The sequence below is a fragment of the Procambarus clarkii genome, chromosome 67, assembly GCF_040958095.1.
Source record: "Procambarus clarkii isolate CNS0578487 chromosome 67, FALCON_Pclarkii_2.0, whole genome shotgun sequence".
NCBI lineage: Eukaryota > Metazoa > Arthropoda > Malacostraca > Decapoda > Cambaridae > Procambarus > Procambarus clarkii.
The window spans coordinates 20,425,114-20,445,113 of NC_091216.1; the positions used below are offsets into that span (position 1 = coordinate 20,425,114).

Genomic DNA, 20,000 nt, shown 5'->3' on the forward strand with positions numbered 1-20,000 from the left:
GGGCCTACCAGGGACTAGAGCCACACTCTGGATTCCCTCACAGACACACTAAGAGTAAGTGACATTCTGCCACCCCACTGGAAAAGCATCCAGAAAGTCGGTGAAACAATACAGATAACAAAGAGGTTCACAGGAACTGGTCTAGAAAACCACAGAATAGCATCTCAAAACAATTAAAACGACTTCTATATATTCCAGAGACAGTCTTGTCAAAAAATTATTAAAGCTTAAATGAAAACAAAAAAGTTATTTAAGAAAATGTTTCACTAACTGCATAGCACCGTGGTATAATGTAAGGGATCGAGGGCCTATGGTCCACTTGGGGCAGGCAGGCATATTATGTAGGCCACCAGGCAGAAAAAAAATCCCCAAATTTTAGCAGGAAACTATAATTCTCAGCCTGTACACATAGTTTTTCAGAAATTTTTATGATTATAACATTAGCTATTTTTACTGTTATGAATTGTTCTAACAAATTCTTTGGTACTCTATACATTTCATAGGCCCCTTCACTTGTCTCTCATTTTCCAAAGCCCCTCCTGACTCCCTTACCCTAAAACCACCACCCCAGCACCTCCCAGGCCCTACATCTCCAGCCACTGCTGTACGGGATTAATATGGTATGGCCTGATACAGTATGGTCTGCAGTATCTGGAAAAATTTCTGGGTTTTTGGATTTCAGTCCAGATAGAAGTTTGGCAGAAAGTTATCTGAACTTGATTTAGAATCTATGCTTTATGCATTATCCGGCAAAATCTCCAGTTATCTGAATCGCTATTTGGATATTGTAAATTAAAAAAAAAAATATCCAACTTTGGATAAGCGAGCTCATATGGTATCTTATTCCTTTTCCGGGGCCCCAGCTTCCTTGTGTGGCTTTGGGTCTCTCGGTCGGGTGTCTTCTCTTCGTTTTGCTTTCTGTGATGCTTCCTTCTTCCTGGTGAATACCTATTTGTTTTCCTTATCCATGGGTAGTTAGCTTCAGGTGGGCAACTAGGGGCTCCCCTCAGAATAACACCATTGAATGTATTGAAATGCCAGTTTCTGGGTGAGCCCCATGGCTTACTGATTCCCTTCCTCCCCTTCCAAGTCGTCAGGGTGGTGGGAAGTTTGGCTACATCTGCTTAGAACTGAGGATGGAAATGCCAGCTGATCTTGAACTGCGTTCCTCCTCCCCCCAAATAAGTGGGGAAGGTGGGGTGAATGAGTTTGCACTAGTTCCAACTTGTTCCAACTTTAACTAGTTCAGTCATTTGTTTACATAGTTGGGGAGTTCTTTCGATGGTTTTCGAGGCTGCAGTCTTTACTGAAGCCAATTCTATTGGCTTTGCTCTCTTGATTTGTTTTGACTCGCTGACTTACTGGTTGGTTGCGTTCCCTGGTGGAGGCGTAAATTAATAAATAAATTTCTCTACCCCCTGCACCTGTAAAAGGGGCTAGGTTCTGGCACTGGTACCCAGTAGGCCTATAGAACTCTGCAGCTAAAGTGACCTGGTAGATGATACCATATCAATATATGATAGCTTCAGGGAGGCCACAAGGGGCTTTCCCCAGAAAAACCCTGTAAAATCTACAATATGAGGAAAGGTTACAGATGTTAACATTCCAGAATTAGTAGACAAGAAAAAGCACCATGTTCAAATATTATAAAGTGAATCGCTGAAATTTATAAGCAAGTACTGTACAAGATACCAGTATTTTTAAATTCATTACATCAAGAATAGGATATACAGCAGGTACAAATTACAAAACCAAAGGTGCCAAAAACAATAAAATATTATCTTTTCCAAATACTTGTAGTGGGGTAGATGGAAGGGATAAATTAAATGAGAGGGTAGCACAGTACAGTATATACCAACACAATCGGAAGGTTCGAACCTATAACGACAAAAATTATCTTGAAGATGGAACACCTTAGTTCGCACTTATATAAAAAATCTTAGGTAATTACACATATACATATGCACAGTATATATACTGTATATGTTGTACCTAGTAGCCAGAACATCGTACTCGGCCTATTGTGCAAGGCCCGATTTGCCTAATAAGCCAAGCTTTCCTGAATTTATATATTTTTCTAATTTTTTTCTTATGAAATGATAGATCTGGCTATTTCATTATGTATAAGTTAATTTGTTTAAATTTGAGTTAAAACTAACGTAGATATATAACTGAACCTAACCAACCCTACCTAACCTAACCTATCTAAACCTAACCTAAACTAACACAACTATGTCAATAATTTATGTTCCTAATATAATATAATAATAATAATTAAAATGAACTAATTGGAAACAATTTATTGAAAATAAAAAAAATCCCTCGGCCTGTTAGGCAAATCGGGCCTTGCATAGTAGGCCAAGAAGTGTGTTCTGGCTACTAGGTACTACATATATATACTACTACATATATATATATATATATATATATATATATATATATATATATATATATATATATATATATATATATATATATATATATATATATATATATATATATATATATATATATATATATATATACACACACACATATACATATATATACATACATACATATACAAACATACATATATATATATACACACACACTGTGTATAACAATTTATTTTCATTGGTGGAATGAATCCCAATTAATTTTTTCTTAATTCTAGTAGATACTTTAATAATTTTGTTTAAAATTGTATTACATTTTGGTTTTTGCACCCAAAAAATCAGTAGGTTTTGTTCATTCATTAGTTACTCCAAAGTTTCTGACCAAATAGTAAACAAAATGTGTAATCATTTCATTATTTCCATCGACACTGTAATTTCTTGTAGAGTATACTGTACAAGATTAGTACTTTATTGTAATATGTAAAGAGAATTAATTTAGCAGTTGTTATATAGTAGTAATAACATTATTTGCATAAAAGTGCTGTTCTAATCCAGTAATAATATATATAATGGTTAGTGATTACATAAACGTAATATTGTACTGTATTCCAGTTTTGTACATGCGATTTAGCACATCCTTGTTTGTTCTTCAGTCATTATTAAAATATATTGTCAAATACTTAGTTATAGACAAATGTGATCAAACTTCCTGACAGGATCTACCATGCTCTTTTCAGATAGCTCTTTAAAGCTGGATGACGAACTCTGGCATGAAGTGAAACCGGGCCTCTCGAGTTATGCAGATGATCCTATTGAGGTACACTAGAACCTGTATACTAATATTTAATATTTATAATATTTAAAATAACTTTCAAATATTAACTGGTTCAGATATATACAGTATATTGGACATTATTATTTTTAGTAATTTGTGTATATTTGTTGTTTACATGTCATTATTGCTGTGACTTCAAAATTATGGGATTCGTCACTTTTGTGTAGCTGGCTATTATGTATCTACAGTACTGATACCCATTTATTTGTTCATGTTAATTTTTTACACTGAAATCTGCTCTCTTGTATTTTAGTAACTTGAAACTTGTCCAGTTGTATTAATTTGACACCCAATTGTATTACAGTGTAACCTCATGTGATGAACGCCTCAATTTACGAGCATTTTGAATAACGAGTGAGTTGGAGCACATCAAGGCATGCTTGTTCACCCCATCCTTCCTTATGATGTCGGCCAGGTGCGGCTTCACGTGCAGGTTCCCTCCCTTTCAGCATCCCTGATGGCCGAGGATTTGTGCACCCGTGGGCACTTGGATTCGGTCTTGCGCTTCTTTTTCCCTGCTGGAGCTGTCTTCGGACTGGCTCGTGCTGGGTGTGGAGGAGCTGGGTTCCGAGCCAGGGTCTGGTGGGCTTGCTTCGGAAGCTCGGGTGTCGGCTGCTTTGGCGAAGTTGTATGCGCTGTTTCTGAGGAGGGTGGTGTCTATTCTTCTCTTCTTGCCTCGCGTGCTGACAGGCAGTGCTCGTCCAAATTTTTAGAATCGTCCAGGAGTGGGTTATCCAGGAGTGGGTTCGCTTGGGTGTGGTCGAAACGACAACGTCCCTCAGGTGGGTTTCCCGCCTGTTTTCAGTTCCGAAACAGGACTGTGCTGATCTGCGATTCACACTGGACTTGTCTAGTCTGAATCCCTGGGTCTTTTGCTCCTCTTTTCGGATGACCTCTCTGTCTCGGGTCCGGCTGCTTTTGGCGCTGGTTGCCTGAATGGTGTCTTTGGACCTCCGGGACACGTATTGGCACGTCTCGATTCATCTGGGGTTAAGGGACTGGCTGGGGCAACAAGCTTACCGCTTTCGTTGCCTTCCATTCAGCTTGAATGTAGCACCTCAAGTGTTCTCACGCCTTACCTGGGTCGTGGTGACCTGTTTGCGTCTGTTACGGGTTCGGGTTCTGGCTTACCTCGACGACTGGCTGGTGTGGGCTCCCAGCCAAGCTGCGTGTCTGCTCGCCAAGGATATGGTTCTTTCCCAACTCGCCGGGTTCGGGTTCTTGGTGAACTGGAGGAAGTCCCATTTGGCATTTGGTTCCCTCTCAGGTTCAGACTTGGCTAGGTCTTGTGTGGGACTCTCGGACCGTTTCCTTGTCTCTCCCTCCTGCGACGCTGTTGCGGCTGCGGTCTCACCTCCGGCTGTTTTTGGAGGGCACCCTAGTCACACGTCGGTTGTTTGAGTGGCTGTGCGGGAGCCTGAACTTCGCCGTGCTGGTGTACCCATCGGGTCAGGTCTGGCTTCGGCGGATGTTCTGGTTTCTTTGAGATCGTCCCTTCCACCGCTCTCGCGATCGATGGGTTCGGATTCTGGGAGCCTTGCGTTGGCTGCTACGTCGCTGGCTTCCTGAGCGGGTTTTTTCGGGGTTTTGTGCCGTGGCGCCACCCTGAGCCCTCGCTCTGTGTTCACGGATGCCTCGTCTCTCAGCTGGGGTTTTGTGATAAGTGCTCACCAGGCCGATCAGGGTCGGTGGGGTCCGTCCTTCCGTCGAGCTCACAGCACGGCGCAGGATTTTGTGGCGGTGTTGCATTTGCTTCAGAGGATTCGGGTCGCTCGAGGAGCAACGATCCGGCTCCATTCGGACTGCTCTCTGGTGGTTCATTGACTGAATCGTAGGTTGATCAGGGTCCTGGTTGCATGTTTCCTTGTTAATGTTCTTCTCGGGTGTGTATAGTCTTAGGTCACAGGTTGCGACTAGTTGTCTCGACTTTGAGTTGAGGAGCGAGTAGCGACTGCCTCCCGGGTGAGTCCCTTTTTCCTTATCTTTGGTTAGGTAGCTCCGGGGAGCCGAATGGGCTCTCCACAGAAAACCAATGTTGACTGTACTGTAATGAAGTGCCATTTTCTGGGTGAGACCCGGAGGCTCCCAGGCATCCCTCCCTCCATCCGGTCGGCGGTTTTTTCGCGTTTTTGATATTAAGCCTCTGAACTGGGGAGAGTTGCCAGTGTGGAGGTCTGGGACCCCCGTCCCCCTCCCGGGGAGGGGCGGGTTGTGCAGACGGATGCGCGGCAGTTGTGGTGACATCATGTTTGTTTCCTGGTTTTTGATTAGGGAGTTCTGTTTGCTTTTTCGGCTTTTGGTTTGCAATTTTTTTGGCCAGCAGTAATTTGTTTTGAAATTCCTACCTTTATGGGTGCCTGACCTGGTAGATGGCAAACAAAGATTGCTTCCAATTACACTGGGGTGTCTTTAGGCCATTGTTTCTCGTGCCTCTCTTGAGGGGGCCAGGTTCTGGCTCTGGTCCCCGGTAAGCTTAGAACTCCTTCGATTGACGGTTGCCATGGTCTAAGATATACACATCAGCCCGGTATAGCTCAGGGAGCCTCCGGGTCTCACCCAGAAAATGGCATTTCATTACATTCAACGCTGCTTTTTTTTTTTTTTTTTTTTTTTTTTTTTTAACACTTTCGCCCGGGCATGACGCAGCATTGCGTCATCCGTTTCCTGGCGGTAATTCCGGGGATGACGCAGCATTGCGTCATCCACTTTAAATAATCGCCAAAAATCAGGTTTTTATCCGATTTTTTGGGGACTGGTTTTAAAATGCGCGCCGATGTCTTCCCATTTTCTTTGTTGAGCCTCGTGGCCCTCAGGCAGCTTGTCGCATGCTGTGGGCCCATTGTTTTCGCTCCACTGTTGTGACCAATGTCGCCTCCCCTCGCATCTCAAACGTGTGAACATTTCGGCTATATTTCTTACTGCGGCTTTAGAAACTATCTACGCTTACTCCACGATGGATAGTGATCATGAACAAGGCCCTTCCAGGAAGAAAATTGCGAAAGAAAGGCTTGAAAAGGGCGGGAATTGGGAGTGTAGCTGGAAGGCGGCTGAGCACTCGCTCGCGGCTAATGCGTGGCCCATCTTCAACTCGTTGGCGGTTGGAGCGTGACCAGGTTTTTTATTTTATATGCTAATGTTCCTCTAGAGAATTCTATTGCGAACCCATTGAGACCAAAATGAAAGACTTAGGATAAAAATTGAGGTGACCAGAGTGAAAATAGTGAAAACATTTTATCGCGTTTGCGCGCTCCTGGGTAACTCGTTCGCACTTTCTCTGTTTGCTGCGGGTAATTAGCCGGGCTTTTGGAGTTTATATGCATTTAGTGCTGTAGAGAATTCTATTGCGAACACAATGATACCAAATTTAATCTCGTAGGACATCCTGGGTCCCATATCGCACAGTTGAGGGGTGGCGAGCGGGGTGCACCAAAGTGTTAAGAAACATGGAGCAGCCTACCTGACAATCACTTAACGAACCTTTTGCTATAAAAAAAAGTTGAACAAATTTGAAGACAGAAAAATGTAATAAAGGTTTGTTCAGTGTATGTAAGGTAGGATGCTCCATTATTTATAACATTGAATATCATATTGATATTCTTCGGTGGTAGAACGGATTAATTTGATATCCATTATTTTAAATGCAGAAATTTGTTTTGAAAGACGAGCGTTTCACGTAACGAGCTCGGTGTCGGAACGGATTACATTCCTTTTTCAAGGTTCCACTGTTCATTGAAACTTATCTTAATGTACAGTATTTCAGTAATTTGAAATTTGCCTCATTGTATTTTACTACACCGAAACTTGCCCTAATATATTTCAGTAATTTGAAACTTGCTGAAGTGAATTAGCATGCTAATACTAATTATCTCATTGTATTAGCTTGCCACTTGACCAATTGTATTAGCTTGCCACTTGACCCATTGTATTAGCTTGAAACTCGACCCAGTGTATTAGTTTGACACTCGACCCAGTGTATTAGTTTGACACTCGACCCAGTGTATTAGTTTGACACTCGACCCATTGTATTAGCTTGGCACTCGACCCATTGTATTAGCTTGGCACTCGAACTATTGTATTAGCTTGGCACTCGAACCATTGTATTAGCTTGATACTTGACTCATTGTATTAGCTTGATACTTGGCCCATTGTATTATGACACTTGACCCAATGTATTAGCTTGGCACTTGACCTATTGTATTAGCTTGACACTCGACCCATTGTATTAGCTTGATACTTGACCCATTGTATTTTCTTGACACTCAACCCATTGTATTGGTTTGACACTCAATCCATTGTATTAGCTTGCCTCTTGATACTTAGTGTTAATTGGTGTATGCCTTCGTTGTGTTTCTGTTTATATACTATCCCACCTATGCAATGCTTAAGGACCAAGTCATGGTTTGGGGCCTCTTATTGGACACAGATCTATCACATACTTGGTTGTGAATCTGTGATGGTATCTTATTTTTGTGATCCAGCGACTTCTACCACTTCACGTTTTAGTTAAGTGTGTTGTGTGGCTGCTATTATTCTTTATTTTTGTTTAAGTTGGCAATTGCTGCTTTTCTGGCAGTGGTGGCAAGATATGGCTATTGTACTTTTGTAAATGTTTCCTTCAGTTATTAAACAAGATCTTCGTTTGCATCTATTTCAGGGAGCTAAGTCATTGCTGCCTTTGCTGGAGCTTGCTAAAAGTAGCATTCCTCCTCAAAACTGGGCTTCCACTCCCTTGGTTTTGAAAGCTACAGCAGGACTCAGACTTTTGCCCAATGAAAAAGCTGAGGCACTTTTAATGGAGGTATGTATATCTGTTTTTCAATATTATGTTCATTTTGTTTTCAATATAATATTAGGCTGCTCTCACTGGTAAGATCTGCTGTGTACACAGCCTTAGAGGTGATCATGGAGAGTCAGGCAAGACGTACAGTGTGATCCCCAAATATCCGAACCAATTTGTGTTTGGATAACAAAGTCGGGATAATTAAGAAAAGATCATGTGATGTATTTCTAAAATCTGTTACTTTATTTAAGGTGGGATAGTGTGGACAGGTTTTCATTTGACCAAGAAAATAAGAAAAACATTACTCAGCACACAACTTTTGTGATTGTTGCCACACGCTCCCTCACTTATTGAGCATGTGACAGATGTGTGTTATATAATGTTCCAGGTATTAGGAAACTAATTTTTTCTTATAATAAAATAGTGTGGATGGGTTGATTATTTCAAAATAATGATAAACAAAATCCAGTATTGAATGTAATGCTTTAGGGATATGCATCTGACTTCTGAGACTTTCCTACAGAAAGCCAGAGCAAGAACCTGGCTCTCTACAAAGTGATGGAAGTTTAAAATTTCAACATCTACTCAAAACCAAGAAAAATGCCACCAGGAAAGCATAAGTGCAACAGAACAAGCAACTGCTTGAAAGAAATTAGGTACCCAAAATGTAGCAGGCAAACAATCATTGACTATATAAACATATCAGCCATGCGTACTTACCACTACGTGGCAGTACAGGTTCCCAGAGTCTCCAGCTTGCTAACTTTCTCACCCACAGGCCACCCAAAATGAACTCCACCACCTAACAAGAAAAAAGGGAATAGAACAGGAGGGCTACTGAGAGCCTTACCTGAAAAGGGCATTTCATTACATTCAGTGCTTGATTTCTTGAATGGCTTCCCCCTCATTAGTTCCAGAATGCAAATTTGACAACAGCAACTTGGCAGAGGAGGACTATAGTTTCAAGACAAAAAATTGGCCAAGGCTGACCTTTGAAAGGAAACAGCAGAAAAAGGGGGCACACCAATGCCAAAAGGGCAATCCAAATGCATTGAGGGACCTCATAGGAAGAGCCAAAAGGCAATATCCATACAGGTTACACAAAACAAGCCACTAGGAACACAGCAATGAGCCTATGACACCCTTAAGGCAATAAATTCCCTGCAATAAACTGCAACGACCCTGAAATGTAGCTTGGAGATACTCTGGTACCCAGCCAAGAAATCAGATGGGCACACAGCCCAGAATACAGCCAGCACAATCCTATACACCTGAAGCAGCTGAGCTCCCACTTTCTGGACACAGCCCAGAAACATTCTTGCATACAACCCAGAAATAAACAAAGTGTACAATCCAGTAAGAATAAGCACACATCCCTGGAAAAAGAAAGAACACAGCCCCAACACCTACATGTGCACATCATAGGAACAACTGCATGCACAGCCCTGGAACAGCCAGCTACCCCCAACCAGAAACAGTGGCACTGAGCCTGGAAACATCCAGGCCCAAAAAAATTAGAAAAAAGTAAAATTAGTGAAAACCACTAAGGCCCCGGGCACATTGGCACCGGGTGACTAGAATGTATACTCGTACCCAGCAAAAGACAGCAAAGCCTGATCAGTTTGATATAGTATTAAGATGTAATGTACAGTACTGTATTAAGTACTTATAGGAAAATATTTTGTGATATATTTAATGACAAAAGTGAGAAATTGCAGATGATGAGTCACAAAAACGTGGCTGAAAAATGTTGACCAAACCACACACACAAGAAATTGAAAAGTCGACGACGTTTTGGTCCATCCTGGACCATTATCAACTCGATTGTGATAATGGTCGATATCACAATCTACTTCATAATGGCCCAGGATAGACCGAATCGTCGTCGACTCTTCAATTTCTAGTGTGTGGTTTGGTCAACAAGTGTGTAATTGTTTGACAGTATCATTTACTAAAAATGTAGATAGGGTACAATATATGAGTTTATTATTTGCAACAATTTATTCACTGTTCACTTGGTGAAGTGCTTGCTTTCATGTTGCAGACATTTTATGCATTAACCATAAGTTGGATTCACTGGATAGCTGTACAAAAGTTCTTTAGCCAATGGGTTTGAGATACAGTATAGTGTAATTCACTGAAAGGAAGCCGCTTCCATATCCTACAGGCACTGATGAGAACTAATAAATATAGTAAAATTTGTCCTTGTTTAGGTTAGAAAGTTGCTGGACTCATCTGGGTTCCATACAACAGAGAACTCGGTAGGCATCATGGATGGGCGTGATGAAGGAATTTTCTCCTGGTTTACTGTTAATTACCTTATGGGTAAGTAAGATTAAGTACATGAATTTTGCATATCATTTCTGACTACACGAGTTACATTAAATTGAATCTGACATATGTATGCTTCTTTCTTTTTTCACTCCTCCCACCCTCCCTCTCACCCTTCTCCCCTTCCCTTCCCTTCCCTTCCCTTTATCCCTCCTTTCCTCATCCCAGGGGTGGACTGAAAACAAGTGTGAATCCATGGCATCACAGTCTCATTATATTAATAATAATAATGTATATTTGTGCATGAAAAGAACAAGCTGTTATATATAAACCACTTATTTTTTGCCCAGTAAATACTATATGTACTAAACTTTTATAGTCGTTGAAACTAAGGGCTTCACTGCACTAAGACCATCAGTTAGCATAAAATGGCTGACTGAGAAAGTGTTGGTATCCGTCGTAAATGTAAGTCGGTTGCAAGTAGGATTGCCTTAAGTCATGGATCCTCTGATTGCTATTGCTATTATCATTTAGAAGTGGCATATAAAAATTGCCAAACAACTCTGCAAGTCATACAAATCAAGAGAAACATACAAATTAGCATGAAACTTGTAGTAATGAATGCCACCACCATGGCCTGGCTTCTACATGCAACCATCTTCCTTACTCAGTTCACTGACAAACCAACTAAGCTGGTAGGGAGGGAGGGAGGGAGTCAGGGAGTCACTTCGGGTTCATCCAAAAAGAGGCATTTCATTACATTCAATGAAATGATTTTTTTTTTCCAGAAACATGGAGCAGCCTATCTGTAGACAACCGAATGAACCTTTTTGACATTTGTTTTGGTTTTCAAAATTCTTCATTTTTTTTTATTTTCGTTTTTTTTATGTAAGAAACATGGGGCAGCCTACCTGCCGACAACCGAACGAACCTTTTGCTATAAGACAAATGAAAAATAAATATTGAACAAAAAAAAATTTGAAGAAAGAAAAATGTCTTAAAGGTTTGTGCAGTGTATGTGCGATAGGCTGCTCCATTATTTAAAACATCGAATATCATATTGATGTTTTTCGGTGGTAGAACGGATTAATTTGATTACCATTAATGTCAATGGGGACATTCGTTTTGTATGACGTCCATTTCACATGACGACCACGCCGGAACGGATTAAATTCGTTATTCGAGGTACCACTGTACACTAAAATTAATTTTGAAATATAAATGGCATGACAATTATATTGTTATATTTAAACAAATTGTTTAAAACAAAAGGAAGTTACTGAGTCTTAGGGCTCCTACTCCTGCCTGGGGCAACTTCCCCTTTTACCCCATGTTAGTCTATCACTACCCCGTCCCTCCCTCCCTCCCTCCCTCTCTCCCTCTCTAGCTGTTTTGAAATCTCTTAAGTTTGATTGGTTAATATGATAGATAGCTAATATTGTTGTGAGTTCAGAAATGTATATTTTATAAATAAATTATCAGTCAGGGTGATTCATTGTACTGTATTAATCTCCCTCTGCAGATCGTGTTAGTGGTGACCCTAGAGACACTTTAGTGGCTCTTGACCTGGGAGGTGGATCCACTCAAATTACCTTTGTGCCTGTTGAGGATGAGACTGTTAAGAAGACTCCAGAGGAATACCTTACCTCCATCTCTCTCCTCCATAAAAATCTTAACCTTTACACACACAGGTAGTGAACCAGTACTTTTTCCAGAGTCACTTTGTGTGCATTTTTGGGGGGATTACAGTTTATCAGTGAGAAAGATGAAGTGTGGGAAATCTGCTGGTGATCATGAGATGTATGTAGAAATGATTGCATGTTGTGGAGAAAGAAGAATGGAGTGGGTGTGGAGAATATGAAAGTAAGTATGGGATAGCGGTATTGAGCTAGAGAATTTGAAAAAACAAAATGTGGTAATTGCACTACTATAGAAATATAGAACATAACAAGTAATTACCTAAGTGCAGTTACAGGATGAGAGCTACGCTCGTGGTGTCCCACCTACCCAGCACTCTGTCATATAACGCTATGAAACTACTGACTGTTTTGGCCTCCACCACCTTCTCGCCTAACTTGTTCCAACCGTCTACCACTCTGTTTGCGAAAGTGAATTTTCTTATATTTCTTCGGCATCTTTGTTTAGTTAGTTTAAATTTATGACCTCTTGTTCTTGAAGTTCCAGGTCTCGGAAAATCTTCCCTATCAATTTTATCAATTCCTGTTACTATTTTGTACGTAGTTATCATATCATCTCTCTTTCTTCTGTCTTCTAGTTTTGGCATATTTAATGCCTCTAACCTCTCCTCGTAGTTCTTGCCCTTCAGTTCTCGGAGCCACTTAGTAGCATGTCTTTGCACCTTTTCCAGTTTGGTGACATGCTTCTTAAGATATGGGCACCACACAACCACTGTATATTATAGCTTTAACCTAACAAAAGTCGTGAACAATTTCTTTAGTATTTCGCCATCCATGTATTTAAAAGCAATTCTGAAGTTAGAAAGCGTAGCATAGGCTCCTCGCACAACGTTCTTTATGTGGTCCTCAGGAGATAGTTTTCTATCTAGAACTACCCCTAGATCTCTTTCTTTATCAGAATTCTTTAAAGATTTCTCACATAATTTATAGGTTGTGTGGGGTCTATGTTCTCCTATTCCACATTCCATAACATGGCATTTATTCACATTAAACTCCATTTGCCAAGTGGTTCTCCATATACTTATTTTGTCCAGGTCTTCTTGAAGGGCATGACAATCATCTAAGTTTTTTATCCTTCCTATTATCTTAGCATCATCAGCAAACATGTTCATATAATTCTGTATACCTTCTGGTAGATCGTTTAGGTAGACAATGAACATAACCGGTGCAAGAACTGAACTCTGTGGTACTCCACTTGTGACATTTCTCCAGTCCTGATACATTGCCCTCCTATTATTGCCCTCATTTTTCTATCAGTCAGAAAATTTTTCATCCATGTTAGAAGGTTACCTGTCACCCCTCCAATATTTTCCAGTTTCTAGAACAACCTCTTATGTGGAACTCTGTCTGGTGGGAGCCCCTTCGGCTCCCCAGAGCTATCCAGGCTGATATACAAATGTCAGACTTTGGCATCAGTCATGTGTATGGAGTTCTGTGGGCCTACCAGGGACCACGAGCCAGAACCTGGCCTCCTCTGAGTAGGCATGGGGAGCAATGGTCTATAGAAACCCCCCCGTGTGGCTGGAAGCATTCTTTGTCAGCCATCGACCGGGTCAGGCACCCAGAAAGGTAAGCGTCCCAAAACAAACCCCTATTCTGGTGAAAATTGCTACAAAAAGCTGAACAAGTAGATAGAACTCCTCAAAAAGAAACGAGCAAATGAGCATGACATCACACATCTCCACTGCCGCTGTCTGTGCTACTAGGAAAAGCCCCAGACCCACGCGCCGGCCATCGACCCTTTAGTTCTATGGCTGATGCTAGAGGCGAAGGTCGTGTGCTCTGGCTCGGGTGTTTTTCAGCGCTGTGCTTTGAGTGTGGTGGCTGTCCTCCAGGAGTTGCGTGAGCCAGGAGTTATTCTACAGTACTCAGGCTGCATGCGCCTAGGGTTATCATCCCTAGGTGCCCTGTAAGTAGTGCCCTTGGAGCGTGGGGCCACCTACCACAAGTTCCTTGGGTCCTGCCTCTGCTAGGCCTTTTCACTGCTTAGTTTTTTAGCCACCCTTTGGGTGCTTTGGGTTTTTGTCTCCCATGTTTACCTTAGGGTAAGAGGTGGGTTGCACTGCTAAGGGGAGCAGGGTGCTGCACTGCTTGTTTACACCATTCATAGCAGCTGGCTCTGTTCCTTTTGGGTACGTTGTCCTCTTGTCCTCTTGCGGGGTTTTCTTTTTCTTTTTTGCCTTGTGGGGAGGGGGGGGGGGTTGCCTTGCTTGTTCCCTTGTGCCTGACCTGCATACGTTCTTTTCTGGTGGCACCCCCTGCTAGGTCCCCGTGAGTGTACACATCCCCGAGGTTCAGCTTTAGAGAGTTGCTCGGTAGTTTTGGGCGCCGGTTAGCAGTACCCTGCCTGGGATTCCCGAGCGTAAGTTCCATCTCAGGACCCTGGGAAACCCCAGGGGGCGCGCGAGTCCGATGGATGTGACCCCTCAGTCCCCCCTCGCTTCGTGTGAGTTCGAGGGTTGCTCGGCCCCCTTGTCTCAGGGTGAGCCTCACTGTTTTTGCCTCCGTCACGCTGCCTGTTGGGTCGGTGACTCTTTCGACCAGGAGTCCTGCGAGTTTTGTTGCTTGCTGGTGTCTCAGTTTACCCAAACTAATGATGATCTTTTGCAGGTACAGGTGGCACAGACGTTGCAAGGTAACCATGCTTAGGGGGGCCTTATAGCTGAGTGAACAGCACTTTGAATTCGTAGTCCTGAGGTTCTGGGTTCGATCCCCGGTGGAGGCAGAAACAAATGGGGCAAAGTTTCTTTCACCCTGATGCCCCTGTTACCTAGCAGTAATTAGGTACCTGGGAGTTAGACAGCTGCTATGGGCTGTTTCCTGGGAGTGTGTAACAAAAAGGAGGCCTGGTCGAGGACTGGGCCGTGGGGTTACCTTGAGGTTACCTTGAGGTGCTTCCGGGACTTAGGTTTACAGTTGGGAGTGCTCAGAGAAGCCGGACTGCCAAAGTGTCAATAAATAATAAGAGGATGGTCTGTTCTTATTCAAGATTGTCCAAGCTACACACACCAGGGCCTTATATCACATTCCTCCTCACCTCATACCATTCTACTCACCTTATACCGTATTCAACCTCATCTTATACTATATTCCTTCTTACCTCAAACATATTCCTACTCATTTCTTACCAACTTCCTCCTCATCTTAAACCATGTTTCTCCTCACCTTATACCATATTCTTCCTCAACTTGTTCCATGTTCTTTCTCACCTTACACCATATTCCTCCTTACTTTGACATAATTATTCTAGCTTAATTATTTGAAAAGTAAACAAATATTTATCATAAAATGTTGTAATAATTTGTGATAAATATTTTGTAATATTTTCCATTTTTTCTCTTTTGTTGAAGCTACTTGGGGCTAGGACTGATGGCTGCCCGGGCATCTGTTCTGCTGCAGCACAAGGGGGAAGACGGCATTATCCGCTCACCTTGCATTAATCCAATCATCGACCACCAGTGGACTTACGGAGGAGAAACTTATACAATCAGGTTAATGATTTTGCATATTCTTTGCCCATTTTTCTCTGAAGGACTAATAAATTTGGTAGTCAGGAGTTAGCAGTGAGTTAAAGGTGATGCCAGCTGGTCATTACAACTATGTTGCAGCCTTAGGCTGGCCTTATTGTCTTACTGTTTTGAGTGATTTAAAGAGGTGATGGACTTCAGCTTGCTTTATAGTATTCATGATTGATGTCTTTGGCACAGTGCTTAAAGCAAGCTGTAGCACTCCTCTTCTGGATCATGGACTCACAGCTGAGCAAAGAAATGGGCCACCAGTAGGTCTGCCTTTTCGTAATTGGTGATTGTGATGGTTCTGTATTGTTGATTATGTGGTGGTGAAATTGTGCACTTGGATGAATACCCCAGGGACCACCTGATGGTAGCTTACATCTTGTTTGCATTTCTCATCATTGCACTTTTCTCTCTCGAATTATAATGTTTATATACCTCTACTCTCTTAAGATGTCTTATTCTATCTCTTTCTCTAACTTTTTTGATTAAAGATTATTTTGACATTTAAATTTGATAGAAATAGAACATTTATTTTATTTTCAGAGGCCCAGAAGAGGCCAAATATCAAGAGATACATGGGCAAGCAGGTCGCTTAAGTGAGAACCGTCCTGTTGCTGATCATGCAAGTTGTGTAAAAGCTTGTGTTCAAGTGATCAGTGATAAGGTACTTTTGCAATGTCGGTTATATTATTAAGTTAACCCATTAGGTATACTTATGGTTTTTAAAGGTTAATGTCTTCACTTTTCAGCTTGAAGCTTTCAGCACCGATGTATAGTGATGCAAGGAAGCTTCTTGGTAGTATATTACAGAATTTTAACACATTGTGTTTGTGGGGAAGTTGGAGCAATTTATAGTTTACTTATCTTTGTAGGTTACAAGTAGTGGGAGTGCTGTTCTCATAGCTTCCCTACAGTTCACTGAACTCCCCTACAAAATTAAATTTGTTATCTTATTAATAAGATTGTCTATTAATACTTATTTTCATTTAGTTGCAACACACACTGATAGAGGCACTGAGTTCTTCATAACACACTATAAAGAAAATTTAAAATTTTTTTTTAGAGGAAGTTACTTGGTACTGGGTTGATCTCCAGCTCTCATATAGAGGAGACAAGGGAAAATTACAAGGGCCTTTGTCCTTGAAAGGCAATAAGAGTCTCGGGAATACTTGGTGTTAGGTGATCTCACCAGTAACTGCGGCTGAACACAAAAAGAAGTACAGGGGTACCTCGGAATACGAATTTAATCCGTTCCTAGAGACAGTTCGTAACCCAAAAATTCGTAAACCGAGCGAATTTCAACATAAGAAATAATGGGAAAGGAATTAATCCGTTCCAGACTCCCCCAAAAATTAACTTCACAGTAAATTTTATACCTAATTCACCCAAATTTTCACTACAAAAGTATGTACAAGTTATTACTTATCTTTACTGATGACTCCTGTTGGCGTATCGAAGACAGTGAGGAGGGGGGAAGGAGAGGTGTTACTGTTTGGAAGGGGAGTCCCCTTTCATTATAACATCATGCAGCGATGACTTCTCTGGGGTACACTACTCTGGCACGTTTTGCCTGCATACCACTAGGACCTGCTTCTAGCTCACTGCTTGATTTTCTCACTAGAAATCGTTCCAGTGAAGATTGTTTTTCCCTTCTTTGTAACACTTGTCTGTAGTGAGACATCACATTGTCATTAATACCTGTAAGATCAATGCAACGGCCTGCTACAACTTTATCTGGGTGATTGTTTTCAGCAAAACTTTGCAGTTCTTCCCATACTGCACACATTTTCTTAATTAATGAAGAAGGGACATCCTCTACTGCCTCCTCCTCCTCTGATTTGTTGTACTGCCTAACTAGTTCAACAACACGTGTACCATTTTCATGTTTGCAAATGATCTCTTTGTTTTTCGTCTATGGTCATTCTCGCATGTGTTTTCTTGCCTTGAACCTTACCACTGGCTTTCTTGGGACCCATGGCGAGATATATAATAACAAATTTTATGTTCAAATAGCCAAAAATCCAAAACAACTGTAAATCATCGAAAAAAATTCAGGCACAATAGTCACTAGGCGGGAGGCATTGGTAACCTGAGGCGTGATTGCCGTGCCACCACGCGCTAGGTCAGCCATACACGTATCAACAAACTCATTTCCCGAGGTAAAGTTCATAACCCGATTCAAATTTTCCGATGAAATCGGGCTCGTAACCTGAAAAGTTCGTAAAGAGGGGCATTCGTAAGCCGAGGTACCACTGTACTGTATTACATTATATTGAATACTATTTATACTTTATTATTAGATTTTAAAGTTAGTTACCTTTTGTTATTTAGGTGATTAATAATTTGCAAACACTCGCACAACATTTGCTTAAAACCGAACACAAAGTGCTTATGATTTAAGCAAAATTCATGCTCTTAAAAGGATCATATAATTATGAAAATGAATTATTTGTTGATAAAAGTGCTACACATTGTGACTGTGCGTTGTTTAAAAAGCAATAAGTTAGTCTTTCCATCTTGATAAACACAACTTGCATTTTGTCGAACTTAACACTTTGTGCGGCCCGGAGTGCGTGCCCCAGCCCACCCCAAGGTGGGCCTGGTGTTTCCCAGGAGCGAGCATTCACACTAAAATATGTATACCCTTTCCGGTGTTCTGACCTCAATTTTTATGCTATAGCTGTTCATTTTGGTATCAAATTGTTCGTAGTCTAAAGGCACACATTTTAAAACTAGTCCCATAATAAATGAAAAATAAATGGAATTTTAAGAAATATTTTAACTTTGGACGCAAAATGCGTCTTCGCTGGACTTCTGTAGAGTCAATTATGGACTCAATATCCATCGCTGCAAGCTATAAGTGTTTATGATGATGTTGATGATAATAATAATAATAATAGATAATTTTATTATGACTATGTAATGAGAATGTTAATTGGTGTCTTCTGATAGGTACATGCACCCCACTGAGTTGAAAGGCAGAGAGGTGATCGCTTTCAGCTACTTCTTTGATAGAGCCACAGAGAGAGGTCTCATAGGTATGTTGGTCTTCAGCTCAATGGTTTTATGCAGATGAGCAGATTGTGTGTTAGTGAGTGAGATCATATTTGAAAATGGGTAGGTTATTTGTGAATATGAGATGAGTATTGAGCAGGTCATATGTTTGAATGAGTAGGGTCATGTGTGTTAATTTGAGATGAATAGGTTACGTGGAAATATGAGAGATAATATGGAATGCCTATTTGTCCACAGAAGGTGGACATATTTTGGGCTAGCCTAAAACATACATACAGTATATATAAAATATACGCATGCAGTATATATAAATACACTTAAGGGGCACCCGGGCCCTTAAGTGTGGCCTGCTAATTTCTATAATTAATAGTAACTTGATTGCTACCCAATGGAGGTCAAGATAGTAACTAGTTTACCTCATTAGTTACCAGTGTTAATTAGTAATACTTGTGTTTCCAGTTATCAAATGGAGATCTTGAGGTTTGATGTCATTGCAAGCAGTCTTTCTTGGCAGTGGATTAAATACTCTCCACTGTCTTCTTTCTCCAACTATATGGCAAGATGCAGACAGTGAGTCACAATAACATGGCTGAAGATGCTGATAATCAAACCACACATCAGAAGATGGAGACAACGATGTTTTAGATCGCACGCGACTTGATAATGTTCCAGGATGAACCAAAATGTCGTTGTTTCTCCATCTTCTGATGTGTGGTTTGGTTATCATATAGAGCAAGATCATTTAAAATGCAGTATAGGTTTATATGGTAGGGCAGAAGTGGCCTAGAAACTGGCATGAGAGCAGCATGCTGCATTGACCCTGGTTGCTAGCTTGGGGAGCAACTGAGAAGCTGTTCTGAGAGAAACATTACAATCTTCTCAATGCATTTTTTTTTTCAGATCCATTTAAAGGAGGAGAGTTAACCATACAGGAATTCCTCAATGCTGCTGTTCAAAGTAAGTTATCCTCATTGCTTAAATCTCGTGTGAATGAGTGATTAGGGAACGAGTGTTAACAGCACTTGGGATATGATAATGGACAAGGATGGGTGGAAGCAGTTTGTAAATGTATTTGTATGTAGTCTATATGATTACTCAAGAGAAGTACTGTTCACCATGAGCTATGAAGCAGTGGATGAGTGTTGGAGTGTGCTATATGTTACACCTTATTCTAAATTGTGTACTGAATGGGTGGGTGATATTTTTAATATTTTACCTTTTAACATCAGTAACTTTTTTTTACTACAGTATATTATTCATCTTTTCTGGGAGGTCTTTCCTTTGTATCTTCACGAGTTATCCTCCTGAAGTTCTCCATAGATTCCACACCAGGCACTATCGAATCATGAGCAGTTACTGGAGACCAGTACCAGAATCTGGGTCCCCTTCAGTAGAGGTATAGGGGAGTAGGGATAGAAAAAAAAAAAGACTACCAAAAATATAGTTCACCAAAACAAGAAACTGCCTGGACTACATTTACATCCCTGATCTGGACCGGTTCCACTTGTC

The 20,000-nt window shown here is 41.1% G+C and overlaps 1 protein-coding gene across 1 annotated transcript in view; it reads left to right on the plus strand.

The window, feature by feature from the left end:
* LOC123767745 (ectonucleoside triphosphate diphosphohydrolase 5) overlaps positions 1-20,000 on the plus strand; it is a 69,091-nt gene that overhangs the window by 38,026 nt on the left and 11,065 nt on the right. Inside the window, 8 exon segments of the mRNA XM_069310382.1 lie at positions 3,116-3,195; positions 7,868-8,011; positions 10,207-10,318; positions 11,787-11,955; positions 15,312-15,452; positions 16,020-16,132; positions 18,404-18,514; positions 19,392-19,448. Coding sequence (XP_069166483.1) covers positions 3,116-3,195; positions 7,868-8,011; positions 10,207-10,318; positions 11,787-11,955; positions 15,312-15,452; positions 16,020-16,132; positions 18,404-18,514; positions 19,392-19,448 — 927 coding nt within the window.